General features: G+C 28.0%; 1 protein-coding gene and 1 long non-coding RNA gene across 3 annotated transcripts in view; both read right to left on the reverse strand.

Annotated features, from left to right (window-relative positions):
- Positions 1-18,855, reverse strand: part of LOC147801848 (uncharacterized) — a 288,458-nt gene that overhangs the window by 86,352 nt on the left and 183,251 nt on the right. The gene's annotated exons all lie outside the window — the stretch shown is intronic.
- The window catches only part of LOC107454134 (aryl hydrocarbon receptor), a 148,427-nt gene that overhangs the window by 43,005 nt on the left and 86,567 nt on the right, over positions 1-18,855 (reverse strand). For both annotated transcript variants that reach the window (XM_016071206.4, XM_016071205.4), the window contains exons 4-5: positions 15,611-15,700; positions 924-1,053 (exon numbers count right to left, since the gene is read on the reverse strand). In XM_016071206.4, coding sequence (XP_015926692.1) covers positions 924-1,053; positions 15,611-15,700 — 220 coding nt within the window. The remainder of the gene's footprint in view (positions 1-923; positions 1,054-15,610; positions 15,701-18,855) is intronic.

The following is an 18,855-nucleotide window of genomic DNA, read 5'->3' on the forward strand; positions in this document are numbered from 1 at the left end:
CAGCGACCTGCCAACAAGGCTATCCCGGTTATAGGTGTTTTTGGCATCATTCGATAGAGGACCGAACTCTAATGTTATTCTTTTTGTTGCTCGAATTAATTTCTATTGATTTTCAATTCATTAAAATTGAATTGATCGTTTTTAACTCACTTCTTTTTGTTCGAAGCATTTATACTGTGTGTGAAGAGGGTGCATTAATATATAGAATCGCTCGTGGTAGGTATGCCAAATTCAAAAATAGATAGCTTAAAGATGTGTCAAATTATATTTGATAAAGAGCGATTAAACAATCCCAGGAAGCATGTAACAATTTTCTTTTCATTATCACCAAAATGTTTTCACTAAAAACCTTTTTTCAATAAAGCAAAAATATTGCACTTTCAAACCTTTCATCCTGAAAGGGTAAAAAATTATTTTAAAGCTTTTTTTAAGAAGTATTATCACCTAGGTAAAATGGTCACTTAGGCCCATCATGACGTTTTAGTTGAGGTCACAGTAGTTATCGGATCAAATTGCATTGTCCATTAAAATTTCATGACAAAGTGAATTTTAGCTGAACATACAAGGCGAAAAGAATCCTTATCTAAATTTAAGATTATTTTCACCTTCATTCACGCTTGAACCTCGATTTAAGGATTTTATATAGAAGGTTGTTTTGAGGATTGGTGCGGTCTCGATTTAAGATTGGAAGGTAGCCTTTACATTAAAAGGCTTTTGCTGAGGGAAAATATTACTATGTGGGAGTTTCAAAGGAGAAATCAAACCAGTAGAGGACACAATCAGAAAATAAAGAACTAATTGAAAATAATAGGGAGTAACTCACCAAATTAAAGAGCAGCATCGATTCCTTGAGAGAATTATATAAATGAAAATGAACTCACCTTTTCTTTTTTGAGACTGTACTCACCATTAATAATACTCACCAAGTGTTTGTTGTAAGTTGAGATCTGTTCTTTCTGGAGGTAATTGAGAATTCCACAATAAATGTCTTTGAAGTTCTTCTCTATCTTCTGAATGCACAAGTTCATAAACACTCTGATGACATATATCACTCTGAAAAAACACACAATTGCTCACACGGCTTTGTTAAAACAATAAATTTGCTAATTGTAAGAGAATTTGTTGACCGATTGTAATACACGGGCATTATGGTGCGTAACAGTCGAAAGGTATGAAACAGCGGTTGCAGAATAAATTGGTTTATACTTGAAATAGGGTCAGGGGCCCCCATCAGGGGGGAAGGTGGGGGCACGATGAGCCCACTTAAAGCTTGGGGGGGGGGAATTCTTACACTAAATAAAACGAATAGTTTTGGGGGGGGGGGAGAAGTTAGACGAGAGAATTTGTTTTTTTTTAAGTACATAAATAAAAAAAGCTAACATGGAAGGGGGGAATTAGTAATTTTTTGGGGGGGGGTGAATGCGTCCTAGAGATTGGGGGGAGGGGGGCCACTGAATAAGGTCATCATTTCCTGTGGCAACTGGCCCAAATTGTCCTGTGGCAATTTCATACCTTCCGATTCCAACGAGTGATGCATTCCAATTGTTTCATATTGCATCAATGTATGTTGTAGAGATAATCTCTGCTCTTAATTTCTTCTACCAGTGTAATTAACAATAAAATGTGGTTTTAAAATGTGTTGTAAAATTTGATAAACGTAGTAGTATTTGGTAATTTAATCATGATACCTTAGAAAATGGCATAAAAACTATTTTTTCGGTTAAATTTACTTTTCAGTTCGTATTTTTTTCTTAATTTGTGATAATAAAAACTATAAATTTAAAACTCTGAATTTTCAGTTAACCATTACAATATGAAGGGGAAATTTATTAAATGAATGGTTTAAATACCGTATATTTTAGTTTCATTGACCCGCAATTGCACAGTTCTCAATCAATGCTTATAAATGTGCCTAGTTTAAAGAAAATAAAAAGATAAAAAGCAAACTTTGTCCTTAACAATGAATAAAAATCTTTTTTGATATTACAAGAAATGTTTCAAAATTTGGCTTGATTTGAAGTATTTATTTAGATTATTGTGGATGTTTTCTCTTTATTTTGTAAAGAAAGTATTTCATTCAATTTCTACTAGAAATTTTGCAAATATTTCGCTCAATATCATTTACTTTTTTAAGAGATTAGTGCAGCAATTTGCTTTGAATAACGATAATTTAAAAAGTAAATATTACATTGCTATATTTCCCATTACTATTAAAATTTAATTAATAGACGAATAACTTTTGATCTTAATGGTAAATATGCTAATTAATAAGGACAGACAATATTTTAAGTTACGAAATTAGATACAAAAACGTACTTTGGTCAGATTAAATATGCTTTTTATTTTTTATTTTTTTATTTTTACTTTTGATTCCCCAAAAAAAGGGAGTAGCCGCAATCTGAAAAATATGGTCCATACAGTTTGATCAGGAGAGTGCTTCAAACTTTGAACCCCTTAATATTAATTTTACTTTTTGCGTATTTTGTTATATCTTGAGAACTTTTTAAGCGAATTAAAGAGTTTTTGCACACACTTATAAAATTCGTTTATCCAAAAATAATTCCATGCAGAAAAATAACTTTATTAAATATTTGGTATAATTTATTATTATATTTAACGATAGTAAATTTTTATTTTATTTTAAAGTGTACAGTTTTCTGCTTCATTTTAGAGAATATAATTTTACATGGCAAAATACAAAATTTAAGCAAAATCGGTCGAATAGTTCCTTGGAAATAAAATTTTAAATATCTGACTTTTTTGAAATTCCATTTCTCAGGAACTATTCGACTGATTTTGCTCAAATTTTGTATTTTGAAATGAATAATGATATTCTTTAAAATGATGCAAAAAATTGTATACCCAACATTTTAAATTTTTTCGACCATTATTAAATAAAATACGAAAAAATAGATTATTTTTTTGCATGGAATTATCTTTGTATAAAGGAATCTTATAATTGTGTTCAAGAATTTTTCAATTCTATTAAAAAGTTCTCGAGATATAATGAAATACGCAAAAAGTAAAATTAATAGCTTAGGATCGTTCTCCTGACCAAACTATTGGAACCATATTTTCCAGATTGCGGTTACAACCTTATACTTTGGTTCTCAGAAATCTGTCAACAAAGGGTGTGTTTATCCAGAGAAAGTACATTATTAAGTCGAATTTCGTAACTTCAAGTATCGTCTGCACTTACTAATTTGCATATTTGAGACCATCCCCTCAAACTATTAAGATTGAGTCCTAGAACGTGAAAATCTGATCATTAGATCAAAAGTTATTCAGGGTGATCGGTTTTTTTTCTTCTTTTTTTGCGCACAGTACATATGTAAGTTAATGTTACTTTATTGTTTTTCTTGAATATTGAATCAGTAAATTCAAATCTATCCCTTAATCTCAATGTAAATACAAAGAAAGTGTAGCATTATTGACAAATTCAATGGAGCAAAATTTATCAAATAAATTTTGACAGATTTAGTTTACCTTTTACTAAAAAAATTTTTCCGATTGATAAACCATTTTTATTATCTATTTTGATGGTGTTAAATAATAGTGAAATCATAGTCGTCATAATTATCTGAAATATTTTATACAACTGTAACAGAATTTGATAAAATGTTTCGGATTTAAAAAACTAACTAATTATTATAATATAATTAAAAAAATAAAACAGTTTTTAAAGTAATAAAGAAAGCTAAGTTTATGATTTTTGCTCTTTGCATTCGACTGCTTTGCAGCAGTAAAAAGTAAAGGAAGAAAAAAAAGAAGAAAAAGTTAGCAAGCCACTGTCACTAACTAGGATAGTTAAAAGGATTAATTAATAAAATTTAAATGCTCAGTTTCCTTAATGTTTGGAAAATATTAAAAATTAAATGAAATTAATTTCATATACAACGGCATGTCTCCTTCAACTATATTATTGTTTTAATTTGAATACTATCAAAAATTAAGTGAAAATTATTTTCCTGGAAATACAGCGCAGTTTCTATATGCGTCTTTTAAAACATTTATGTATCTTTTTAAAGTTGTACGTAAAAGCAGCCACAAGCTAAAAAAAAAGTTATAAATATATAGTTGCCAGGGACATTTGCACGCCACTGTATATATATAAAATAATTAAATTGTTATCAGACAAATTATTTATTTTTCTTCGATTATAATATATAAATTAAAAAGTTTTAACAAAAACTCTATTAGTTTGATTTAGTGCTGCCATCTGCTGAGAATAAACGAAATCATAAAAAATTGTACAGTATCATTTAACATGGAGGATGAAGAGAGAGAGAGAGATGTTAAGAGAGAGATCAAAAGGAAAGGCTATTTTGCCACATTTAAATAAGGTGCTTCATTACTTAATTTTTTGTAATAACAATCTTTAAAGTAATAGTACAATGTAAAAAAAAAAACTCTATCAATTAAATTTAGTGCTGCCATCTGCTGAGAATAAATAAAATCATAAAAATTTGTACCGTATCATTTAACACGGAGATTGAAGAGAGAGATAGACAGATGTCGAGAGAGAGATCGAAAGGAAAGGCTATTTTGCTCCATTCAAATAAGGTACTTTATTACAAGATTTTTTGAAATAACAATCTTCAAAGTAATAGTACATGTAAAAATTGTTGCAAAAAAGAAAAATAGATGAATTATTCGTTATTTTATTTTATTTTTATGGTTGCAATTAATATCATATTTAGTTCGTTGAAATGAATAAGATGGTACAATAATTTGAAGACTTATGCTTATATCTACCAAAAACGATATTTCTATTTAAAATAACAAGCATTATTTAAGATAAAGTAATTTTGATCGAATTTTAAAAAATGGATAGTTAGACGATATTACTTTGACATTTTGATGCCATTTTAAGTTCGTTTTTAGTATAATCCAAGTAATTTTGATTATAGTTTTGTGCAATAAATATACATTTGAAAGTGTATGTAGGCTTGTTTTCCTAAAAAAAGAACAGTTTTTCTATTAATATATTTTTTAATAATTCATTTGTTACTTTTCATGATTGTACTTAAAATCTGATTAAGTTCAATATCTTTTTTTTTTTGCTTACAATAATATTAAATGTGAGGTTAAATAATTTTTTTTTCCATTTTACTCAAGTGTCATGTACACTTTTTCTGACTCTGTTTATAGCGATCCTTTTTAATAATAGTAAATGTTACTTGCAATATAAAGTAATTTATTATCAGGAATAGAAATTTTTGTAATCGCTAAATATTGTATGCTTTTTTTCCTATTGAGAAACTTTAATACAACACTTACCTACTTCTACCATAGCCGGTCAATGGACCGGACTTCTTGATTGAATGTATGAAACATGGATGTTAGGAAGGAAATAAACTAAAACAACTTTACTATTATTAAGCAAAATTGTATGTTACCAATTTTTATGTATTACAACCACAAAGAATAAGAATTTTTAATTCATAGCTCAAAGCATTTTTTACATATACAGGGAGTTTCTATTGTACATTTTCCGCAAACATATTTCTTCTAATTATTATTATTTCTATAATTCTTATAATCATTCTTACAATTATTCTTAAAATTATTCTTATAATTATAAGAACATATAAGAATGAAAAGATTTCTAATTCTTATAATTATTCTTATAATTGATATTATTTCTTCTAAGAACTTGTACTGTCTTGATTGTTTCGACATTTTTCTGGGTCAAAACTAAGAGTGAGTTGGAAATGAAGTAAAGCTATCAAAATAAAATATAAGCTACTTACCAAAATATTTAGTTTATGTCACTTACACAAAAATGCCAATCTAAAATTTTTGGTACTTTCTTGAAATTTAAATTCACAGTTATTCTGATTGAACTAACTACGCATCAGTCTTTGCAGAAATGTGCAACTAATCGAATGCAATAAGTTGAACATTCTGATCCTTATAAAGCAATATCCTGGTCAAATGACCGGTTGTGATAGAATATTCGAAACAAACAACAATTAAAAAAATAATAATAATAGAATATTAACTGTATATAATTGTTAGAAAAAGTCATATGAGCAAAAACGATAAGCGCATTTTAGATGCAAAAATTCCTAAACTTTCATTTGACCGGTATGTTTAGCCACACATTTCATATCCACACATTTGTGAAGTTTCTTATTGCAAGAACTACTTCTTTTTATCTAACGTTTTTTATCTGACGTTATTTAAACGGTGTTATTTTCCGAAATAGTCTCCACCGCTTTTAAAAACGTGATACTTTATTAACACAAATATTATTCAATCAATAAATCACTATATATTTTTCATTACTTCCAGTAATTCAATTTAAAGCTAGAATATTAATTAATACTTTTCTCTTAAACTGTTTTGAAAAGAGCAAAACAAAGAATAATGAATCATATGGTTTTTAACCTCCCCTATATGTTTTGAACTTACCTATGATTTTTCCTGTATAAATATGGTCAGAAAGGTTTCTATGACGATTATATAATAAGTAATTAGTAAAACATTCATTTTAGGAATAAATTTTAGTGCAACAATTTAAGTTTTATGTTCATTTAATTCTAGGCATCGCCCGTAGAAAAAAAAATGTCATGCGATGAATTTATCATCAAATTATTAGCATAATTGCCTTTAATAAATACGTTGAAAGAAAGTTTATCAGAATTGTGCCGTGGAATTTTATAACCGTCATTGAACAGCCGACTCCATAGCTTTGTAATTTTGAACCCAATCCAGAAGACAAAGGAACTCTTGGATCAAGTATTGAGATGAATTTGCCAACGTGGAGGACTTTTGAGGTTCCGCATTTGTGTTACATGGATAGAAAAGCCACGAAAACCTCCCACCGTTAGCCTGACCCATAATCCGTCTACCACTGAGGATGTCAGAACTGTGGTCGATACAAACCGGAATCACTCTATCGGCTGCGATTATCGGGCAACCTCCCTTCGACAAAATATTACCGTCATTCGATACTTTTTAACTTCTGAATCCCTCTTAATTTTAGTTCAAAATATGGCATTAAGAAATATATAAATTTTGGGGACTAATATTTATAAAAATGTTTCAGACAAGTTATTAAAGAATTTTTGTTGGATTTCAGTCATATTTGGCTATAATTATTTTGAGTAACTCAAGAAGTAGAATTTTAATGGTTGTATCAAAACAACAAAAATGATTCAAACATCCCTCAAGTTATTAAATAATTTTTGTTGGATTTCAGTCACATTTGGCTATAATTATTTTGAGTAACTCAAGAAGTAGAATTTTAATGGTTGTATCAAAACAACAAAAATGCTTCAAACATCCCTCAAGTTATTAAAGAATTTTTGTTGGATTTCAGTCATATTTGGCTATAATTATTTTGAGTAACTCAAGAAGTAGAATTTTAATGGTTGTATCAAAACAACAAAAATGCTTCAAACATCCCTCAAGTTATCAAAGAATTTTTGTTGGATTTCAGTCATATTTGGCTATAATTATTTTGAGTAACTCAAGAAGTAGAATTTTAATGGTTGTATCAAAGCAACAAAAATGCTTCAAACATCCCTCAAGTTATTAAAGAATTTTTGTTGGATTTCAGTCATATTTGGCTATAATTATTTTGAGTAACTCAAGAAGTAGAATTTTAATGCTTGTACAACAAAATAAGTAATAAAACTGATGCCATACTTACAAAATGACTGCGAACAAACAATGCAATTTTAGTTAAATATTTATATTGATATTTACTATTAAAGGTTTTCGATTCAGCTTCAATGTATATCCAAGAATTACAAAATAATTTCTTACCATTCATAGAGTTGAGATAAAAGTAATAGGGACAGAATAATTTTATCATATTATAAATTTTTTACTAAAAGTGCATTTACTTGCCATCTTTAAAGCACCGCTACTTGTTCAGCATTTTCGCAGTAACATTTATCACATTTTAAAATTATTCAATTCATATCATTAAAATTTTTGAGCCATTTTAAATACAAAATTTGTTATCCGGAATAAACTCAAAATTTTACATCCTCAGGAGCTTTTGCATAAATATATGTGTATTTATTATTATATTTCACAAAACCCATGCTGTTTTTATCCAACTCTAAACTAACGTCTTGTTAAATTTTCGTAATAATTCACTGCTTTATTTTAATTAAAATAATTAGAATTGCTTCAACAAATTATTTTTCCTTTATTCAGGTAACACATTGTCTATTGTAAAATTTATGAAAATTGTAACGACAAAATTACTTTTTGTCAAAATAACTATGCTTTGACAAAATAACTATACAATGACAAAAAAACTATGCGTCAAACTAACTATGCAACTATTTTTTTTTTGAAGATTGAGTTTAATTTAAAATTGAACATTTTTCTAGAGAAATTTTTTTTTGTCATACAAAAGGTGAGTTTCAATGAAAAAATTGAAACAATTTAGAGCTTTCCAACGGCTAACTTAAAACTGATTAATTTAGAACATTCCAACGGCGAACTTAAAACAAACTAGTTTAGAACTTTCCAACAGCTAACTTAAATTTAACTAGTTTAGAACTTACCAACAGCTAACTTAAAACTAACTAGTTTAGAACTTTCCAACAGCTAACTCAAAACTTACTGATTTAGAATTTTCCAACAGCTAATTTAAAACTAACTAATTTAGAACTTTCCAACAGATAATTTAAAACTAATTTAGAACTTTATTTAACTAACTTAAAACTAAAAATAGGCCTATTGTAGACACATAGGAGTTAGTGTGACCATGTCAATGTAATTTACACTCCCACGTGTAATTAGGAATTTAAAAGTGCAAATTAAATTAAATTCAATACTAGCTGGTGTTTCATTTTTCAAGATACCAGTTTAATATCAGTTTAATGTTAATGTTAAGATACCAGTTTAATGTTGTTAAGATATCTAATGAATTAAAGGATTCATTAGATTTTTCTATCACTTCATTAAGCATTCTCTCATAATTACAAACATCACTTTTCAGTGTATTGTATACTAAATTAAATCAATTATTTCTTTTATTTACAACTTTTTTCTAATTTCAATAATCGTACATGTAATGTATTTATTAAGTAAAGGTTATTGTTGACAGGGCGCTGGATTCACGTTCATAAGAACTGGAGTTCGAATTAAGCCGGTCGAAAACTCCTGTGTAGTAAATGGTGATTGGTGCGTGTTAAATCTGTCGGGGCACAAAGTCCTCCATGTTCTCATAACAAATTGTACTTCTAGGGGTACTGAATTGGAGATTGATTGTTCTCTGGTTCAGGTCAAAATTACGATCTGTGAATAAATGAATGAATCAATGTATGTATGAATGGATCCGCCTTTGCGTAAAGTATGAGTGTGGCAAAAGTTGAATTTTTTGCCATGGATGGTGCCACTGAAAAACAAGAGCAATCACTCCCCTCTCTTACGACAACAGCAACACTTAAAGCTTTTGATTTCACAAATTAATTTTTTTAAAATCTCAAAATGCTGATTTTATATCTGTTGTAAAGTGGAAACTTCTGAAATTCTATTAATGCCACTCAGCGCTATGCTTTAATATTAATTAGTCCAACTATTTATTGAAATAAGAACCAAATTTGAAACAATTAATAAAAATATTTTTTTCTCTAAATAAATATAAAAAGTACACATTAAGTGCAGTGAAATATTTTTGTTGTTGTTTCGTAATTGATTTCAGTTATTAAATTTAAATTAATATTTATAAACGCAAATCGTTGTTGATTCCTATAATATTAAAGATGATAAGAATTGAAGTTATCAAAATCTTTGCCTGAAATTCTTTACCGCACTATTATTAGGTCATTTACTTATAAGTCGCAGCAGTCAATGTAAATTAATGTTATTAAATTAACTCTGGATTGCCTAAGGACTGCTTTGAATTTCAATTAGATGAGACACAGTTTCTTACAATTTTGAACAACATATAATTCTTTTATTCTTAATATTAACTAAAAACTTGTTATATAACTGTGAATAATACAAAAAATGTTAAAAATTTATTTTTAACAAATTTTTTCATTCTTTTACAATCCACTCATTTCGACTGCTTTTGGGCGGTAAGGTCTTTCTAGTGTTAAAAATCAAATAATAATCTTTGTTTTATATGTTCACCCTATTGAAGTTGGTATTAATGTGAAGCTATTAATTACAGTAATTTACTCAAAGCAGCAGAAAAAAACAGTTTTTATTAGTAACTAATAATCGGTCCAGATTCAAGGGGGATTTCTTGATACTTCTAAATTGTATTTTTCAAAAAAACCATTAAAATAATACTTTTTGACAGGCGCTATTTTTAATTTAAAAATGGAAAATTTGGTTCTTGCTGGGATACATAAAAATATATTTAATGATATTTTATTGTCCCTTGCCAAATTATTAGAAGCACTGAAATCTTAATTATCATGTAATACAATACAGCTTTATTGCTTTTACACGACAAAAATCGGTTTGTTCTTGCTTACGTTCGTGTATTAATATGTTAAAAATAAATACAAGTATATAAAAATCTCTCGACCCATTACATTTATGCTTAAATATAAAAGTATTGCATATAAACTCGTGTAAAACATGCCATTAATAAAAAACTACAGCGCGCCTAATAATTTGGTCCAATTATTATAATACATTAATATAATGCCTGACATAGTAAATATTCTATATTTATAGAATATATCGTATAATTTAGCGAATCGTCGAATTTATATTATAACAAATTAATACACTAACATTAAGAAGTGCAAACCGGTTTCAGTTACATAAGATTTTATATGGAGTCAAATAATTTGGCAAGTGAGATTCCAAATGACTGAAGTACAAAATGATGTTAGCAAGAAGTTATATGAGAGCAACAAAGGGAGACGTTCCTGATAATATTTTCCCCCTAGATATTTCTATAGTAACCCTTGACCGGGGACTATGGTAACGAGGTATTTCAAGTAGGGGTCATTTCGTAGGACAGGTTTTAGCGAAGTGTCGGAATGCTCCCTGAAATGCGCTATTCTTGTTTCCATAGCAGCAGACGGCCTTAATTTTTGAGGTGGAGGGAGTTCTTACCGTAGACAAAATGTAACAGACAATTTTAAAAATGGACCCTTTACAATATTTTAAAAACGGAGACGATTTATCGGTGCTCTATAATTATTTTTTTATTTTCCGTCGTTGAAGAGCTGACCCTATTTTTGGATTTACGACTACTAATGTTCAACTCCTTGTAATTTTGAACACCAACACAGAAGACAAGGAAACTCCTGGATCAGAGGTATTGATTTGTTATGGGAACATGGAGGACTCGACAGATTTAACGTGCATCAGTCACCGTTTACTACACGGGGAGTCTTCGGCTGGCGGGGATCGAACTCTTGGACATGGGCCTGCTCTATAATTATTGTAAATAACGATTCTATTATTTGTATTTCTACTTTTAGTACACGATAATACTCGCTATGATGATAAGGCAGCACATCCAACCACGCATTCTTAATATTCAAGAATCAATTTGTTTAATAAATCAATCATTATTATAAACTGATATATTTTGAAATTGCTAGTCGAAAAATACTCTATTTAAAAAAACCATACGTCACGATTTGTATTCTTTTGATTTTAAAAACGCATATGAATAATTTTGCCGAATTATTTCACCTTAGAATTGAAACAACAGCCTAAAATATATATTTAATATAACTGTGATTATTTCGCAAACACGCAGGCTGAGAGAACTCATTTTTCTGTCACATTCAATGATTTAGAAAATATTTTCTTTAAATATTACTAAAATTAATCTGGGGCATCAATTATTGAGTTAATTAGTGCTAATTAACAGTCCCTGGCTATATTATTATACGCACTATAAGATTGGATGTAAAATTTTAATTATCACGTGATACTATACAGCTTGATTGTTTTTACGCGACTGAAACCGGTTTGCACTTGTTTACGTTCGTGTATTAAATGGTTAACATTGTAATGCAATACGTTAAAAAAATAAATACAAATAGAAAGTATATAAAAAATCTCCCGAATAAAAACCCATTACACGTATGTTTAAATATAAAAGTATAGCATAAACTAGCGCATAACATGTCATTATAAAAACACTATAGTGGGTCTAATAATATGGTCTAATTATTATTATTGACTAAAATAATACCTGATATAATATACATTTATACAATATTTTATACAATATATTATCCAATAGTTGAATGTATGTCGCTTAATTGATACACGAATGTAATCAAGGGCAAACCGGTTTCAATTAAGTTGTAACTGATATTTAAGATTTTACATAGACTCTTGTAGTGCGTCTAATATTTTGGCAACAGACTGTAGTGTATTAATTGCTGGATAACATTCTATCAATTTATAATGTAATACGAGTTAATTATATTTCATTTAAAATGCTACTTTATTTGCTTAATTTATACATTCATTTAGATAATAGTTTTTACTCTAATATGATGAAAGGTCAATAGAGAAATCATTTTTCTCATATCATCTTGGATTTTAAATTAAATTTTTAATTTGAGGTTTTTTTTTTAAATTCTAGGCACTTACCAAAATTTTTATGATATATTCGACAGCACCTTTTAAAAAAGGTAAAAATAAAATGGTCTCTTTGATAGATATAGCGTTTCATAATTTTATGAATTTTTGTGGATTTTTTCTTCTTTAAAGCAATAAAATTGAGTGATTTGTGACTTCTAACTTGCTTAAAACAGCACATTTGTCAGTTTTAAGCGTTTTGTAAAATGATATTTTATTGAGGTTTAAATAGAGGAAAATCGATTTGGTTGATGCTAAAATGTTCTTCTAACGCACATAAGCAAAGATATTTTTTAAAAATCTAAAAACAGTATACTTTTTAAGTACCTTTCGAAAATTTATCACTTTGTCAAATAATATTAGTAAAAATAGCACCCGGTTTTATCGAAAGGTACTGATGTCACCATCTGGGGAAATAAACCCAAATGAATTCACATTTTGACGAAATTATTCTTTAGATTAGGTTCCGGTTAAATGCATATCCTTAAAGATTTAAAGCATACCGGGTGGCACTCAATCTATCTTAATTAGACCTAGTATAGATTTCGCTCATTTACTTCATTATATCTTTCATTTAAAATTAAATCATTTTTAAATATGGAATAGTAGTTAAACTGAGAAACAGCATTTTTCTAATTAATTGTGTGAAAAAATTGCAATCTTGAGAGCCCTGATTATACATTCTACATAAACGCTTGTATCCATATTCATTATCTCATCTATAATAATCGCAACAAAAAGAAAACCATATTTGAAAAGAATTTATAGAAGCATTAGTATAATAGTTGAAGGAGAGGAATGATTGAAATTATGTACTTTCTGCTTAAACATTGATGTGCAAAAAATTAACCCCTTTTGATCTACTGATCGGATTTTCAGGCACTGATGATTCATGAGCCTTAAATCAGCTAATTCATTGGGGTTGAGGATAGTTACGGACACAAAAACGTACTTTCTCTGAATAAGCATAAATTTGACCCTTAAAATAGGTCATCTGAAAAGCTCCAATAATTGGGACTTAATTTCTTTTTAAGGGAATACTTTTTACACAAAATTATCGGTGATTATTTAATAATAATTGAATTAAAAGCAACATAAAATGACAAAATTTGAACTAAATGGGTCGAGAGGACCGGTTTGAAAAAGTTTTTAAGATATAGTGAAACATCAGCTCTCCTCTATTATAGGGTTATAATTTCCAGTTATCCCTATAACGGTAGCCCATACAATTTTTTATTTTGCGACTACCAATCCTTATAGCGATATATTGATAATATACCATATATTTATAATGTTGTGAAATAATTTTCTTAGAAGTAGCAATATTAGTGTTTCGGCGTATTAAATCTTGAAGTTTCAAAAAAAAAATTTAAACAACACCAATGAATCAATAATTTAAAATTTTTTTGTTGATAAGATCAATTTGTTGGCTGATTATGCTCATAGATGTCTTAATATTATAAGTATTATAACCGTCGTTAAGCAGCAGACCCAATTTTTGGATTTACGACTACTAGCGTTCAACTACGTAGCCTTGTAATTTTGAACCAAATCCAGAAGACCAGGGAACTCCTGGATCAAGTCTTTGGAGAAATTTGCCTTTGTGGAAGACTTTTCTGATGGAACGCTACTCGAGTTATATGAAGAGGAAAACCATAGGAGAGCAGTCTGAGGATATCAAGCAGCCATTGTCTGAGAATCGGGATTCCCACCACTTTATTTTAAGGCTTTTATTAGCATTTTTAAGGTTAACCAAAAAGCAAGTCCGATTATTGTTATTTAGAGTAACAAAATTCACATTAGTAGTTGAATTTTTTGTCACATAAATAGAGATGTTTCTGCAGAGCATGAAACAAAGGAATTCTATTGTTTACATTGAGATCATATCGTAACTATGGAAACACTATCCCCAACAGTTAAAAACCTGTTCTGCACGCAATTTATTTCCAGCAAGATAATGTTTCTAAGAAATATACTTGTTTTAAACAATTGTTTGATGAAACAAGTATTATATTATGATGAATACAAAATAAATACTTCCTAAAAACTTATTAAATTTATGTTATTCATTATATTAACATTTATCGGCATTATTAGAAGCTTCTTAAAAGTTAACATTGTTTGCAGATATTTTATAAATTGTACCTTTATTTTTTGCATTTTTGAAGCTTTTATGAGTTATTTAAAAAATACAATTTACTAAGTCAATAATGATAACTAAGAGGAAAATAAACACACTGAAACTTTACTTTATTAATTCAAAATTGGAAAAACGCACAAGGCAGCTGAAACCAAATTTGTATTACATAAGCTAGAAATAAGACATAAATTCTTAATAATAAAAGTAAAATACAATATATAAGTGTGTGTTTGCAAACACACACTTATATATTAAATTTTATTTTTAATTATTAAGAATTTATGTCTTATTTCTAGTTTACTTAAAAAATATTATCAAAGTTTGTGTGACTTTTGAACACTATAATTTGCACACCAAAGTGTAACAATGACTTTTAAAATAACATATATGTATTATTTTCTAGCTTCTAAATTAGCTCCCACTTCTTTTCTTATTTCGGGTAGAAAAATTACAATTCTGATGTTACATTGGAAGTTACATACCGTTATTTTTCTTCCATTTTCGAAGCCTTTAAGAGTTATTTAAAAATATTATCAGCACTATAATTTGCATCAAAGTGTAATAATGACCCTTAAAATAACATATCTTTTAGCTTCTAAATTAGCTTCCACTTCTTTTCTCATTTCGGGTAGAAAAATTGCATTTCGGATGTTACATTGGAAGTTACATACCGTTATTTTTTTCCATTTTCGAAGCCTTTAAGAGTTATTTAAAAATATTATCAACACTATAATTTGCATCAAAGTGTAATAATGACTTTTAAAATAACATATTTTTTAGCTTCTAAATTAGCTTCCACTTCTTTTCTTATTTCGGATAGAAAAATTGCATTTGAGTTTGATGATATTAACTGAATCTCTATAAAAATATTAGTTTCAGTGATGCTTCTAAGATAAGATGAAAAGAAAATAAATTATTGGAAATCTTTACCTGATGAAATCCCAGATATGTCTCCACTGTATGAGATGTGTAAAAAACTTCGCCATCACAGGTGAGGATCATTAAGAATCCATTTAATGCCTGAGGGGATGGTACAAAATTATTTTTCTTCACTCATTCAGATATATTCAAATTAAAAATACATATGTTTTAAATATACTTGCATTTTTTGCATCTTTTTTAGCAAAATTGAAGTAAGAATTTTTAGAAAAAAATTCTTTTGAATATTTCTTAAAACATTTAAAATTTTAACTCATTCAGAGATATTCAAATTAAAAATACATATGTTTTAAATTTTTTTTACTTCCATTTTTCTTTGGAAAATTGAAGTAAAAAGTTTTAGAAAAAATAAATTCAACTTTGCATTTCTGCCATTAGCATTTTCTGTACTTAGAACCTTTTTTTTTTTTTTTAAAGAAAAGGTAATTTCTAAGTTTGAACCAGTTTATTCTTCATTTTTTTTTTTACAATTCCTTAAAATAAATTGATTCATCTAAATTTAGAGTTTCAATTTCCCAAAGGAAGATTTACGTAAATGTATTTAAAGCTCTTGCATTTCCAATTTTATGTTGTTTATTTCATTAAAAGATATATCATTTAATTTATCTCATTCAAAGATATATCATTTAAAAAATTTTAAAAATAAGAATCAAATGAGGCACTTAAAAATGCTTATTAATAAGTAAGCATCAAGGCTTCAACAGAAAATGTAAATAAAGTTCTAGGCGCGAATGAGCGCTTTGGTTAAGCTGATAGTTTTCTTTATCAACTTAGCCATTGTTTTGAAAAATATTGCCTTCACTGTTAGAAATTTCTCCGTAAAAGTGGTTAAATAACAATTTATTGAATGGTTATTTTACCATGTTTAATCAAAACAGTCAAATAACCATAAATAAAATGGTAATCAAACTTTTAAGTTTGAGAAAAACTGTTTATTACCTGCTTTCACCTAATATGGTTAAGCAACCAGAATTTTATCGCACCAATTATAACCACCTAATGAAGCTACTGTTGCAGTGGCGAATGGGTGCATTAAATAAATAAACCATATTTATTAACAATCAAATTTAATAAACAATAATTCAATATGATACAAAATGGGGCTCTCCAATGAGCCATCCAGTTCAATCCATTGCCATAAATGATTAAAGAATTATTGATTACAGCGCCCTCTTTTGGTGAGGCGTAACAGCTACTTAGTTCTTTGCAACTGCTTACATATCATATCTGTCAATCCGGCAGAACTCGAGTTGACACCATTCCCTTCAAGACACTCTCCAATGCCCATTACCTTACGAAAAGACGAGATCTAGCTAAATAATTTATTTATTTTTACGTTTTCCAAAAATGCTAGTTGTAAATGGTTAAAAAACCGTATAGTTTCGTATTCATGTTTTATAACCATACTTTTTGTAACTGATTTCAAAATCATAAAGGAAAAAAATTTCCTTGCGTAAACTTCATGGTTAATCGGATGGACAGACAGTTATTTTACCATAATTTTAGAATGAAAATTTTGACAGTGCAGTTTCATATAAAATTATAACTAATTATCTAAAAAAAATTGCTTAAGGTGAATGTTTGTTTCCCTAAAATAAATTTTAAAAGTATAATAACTAAATTAAGAGATCCTTTTTTAAAAAAAAAAAGTAGAGGTGGTATATTTAATAAAAGCCTTATTTTAATTAACTTCAAATAAAGACAAACTATGTTTAAAAAATTTACTTCTTAGATTTCAGTTAAATTATAATTTTCCGCTTTGTACGCTTTTCACAATTTTGAGCCCCTCACTAAAGCATTTATTTATTTATGAAATAATATATTTGAAATTTTGGTTGCAGAAATGCAAAGAGACACAAAAATGTCACAAGCATTGGTCGGAAAAACTAAATTTTCTTGGTAGTTAACTACTTTTTTGTTTAAATGTAGTGACAACAAATTACTACTTTTAAATGATACATATCTTACTAGAGCGAATAATTTACACTAATGGTTTATGAATAAAAAAATTCTCTTAGATTAGAAGCTCTACATGAAATTATTCGAAAGGACCTCTTCTCGACAGTGAATATTTAATTTAAGAAATTAAACATCCTGAATAACTTTATATCTAATGATCGGATCTTAATGGTTCGATTTCCAATGAATTCTCCTTCATTACTAATTTAAAAGAAAGGAAAAAAAAAAAACAAATTATTATTTTCATTTGTATATTTTCTTTTCAGTACTTTCTTCTACACTTTAATTTAGGAAAAGGTCCTCTTAAGAACAACTGCTGCCAATCAAAAACTTGCAGCTCTGGAGCATCATTTTTCAACTTTGTTTCTTTACTAAACTTTAAAAGTAGTTGCCGAAAATAGCTACTGCTTTTTTGTATTACACAACACGATACATGACTTCCTTTCATTAAGTAACGCACTACGCTACAAAGTACGGAAAGAAGTACAATAGTTTCGCTACTTTGTAACCTCCAACCACTGGTCAAGAGATAAATAATAGTTATAAAAATATTGTAAAAAAAATAATAATTATAAATATTTATATAAAATATTTATAAAAAAAGGAAAATTTCAAACAATTTCTCGCTCTTATTCAATTACTAAATTGCTATTATAAAAAATACTTATAAAATGCAGGAAATTTTGAAATTATTAAACAAAATAATAGTTTTTTTTATTTAATTTAATAATTTAAACTTTCAAATATAGCCTTTTTAAATGCTAAAATGAACATTTCCGATGAAGCAGAGAAAGTATAAACGTAACCTTTATAGTAAATAATGATCTAAATTAATTAAATTTGGAGACGTAATTTGGCGAAATGAATTAAATTTGGCGACTTATTCATGGTCGAAATTGTAAATGTTGATAACTTAATAATTACTTGGAAATGGGCAAAATAGATTTTATACATAATTTCAGAACCTAAAAAAATCTATATGTAAAAATATAAATAAATAAAATAAAAATCGAGCCCGTTGAGCGAGTGGCATTTCGGGTTACGTAGTTATTTGATATAGTACAATACAAAACCTTTAAAAGTTAGGTTCACGCAAGCTTTAAAACAAGACAATGGCAAAATGCTATAACCCTAATACAATTGTTATAATGTCACAAAACAAGTTTGATTTTTTTTAACCACTTAGTATTTTTCTTTTCTTTGATTGTGAAATACTATTTGTTTATTTTCAGCAGGAACAACTGAAAATATAATTTAAAGGGAAAAGTTAGACACAA

This window comes from Parasteatoda tepidariorum, chromosome 11, assembly GCF_982258835.1.
Source record: "Parasteatoda tepidariorum strain Cologne lab strain chromosome 11, Ptep-v5.0, whole genome shotgun sequence".
NCBI lineage: Eukaryota > Metazoa > Arthropoda > Arachnida > Araneae > Theridiidae > Parasteatoda > Parasteatoda tepidariorum.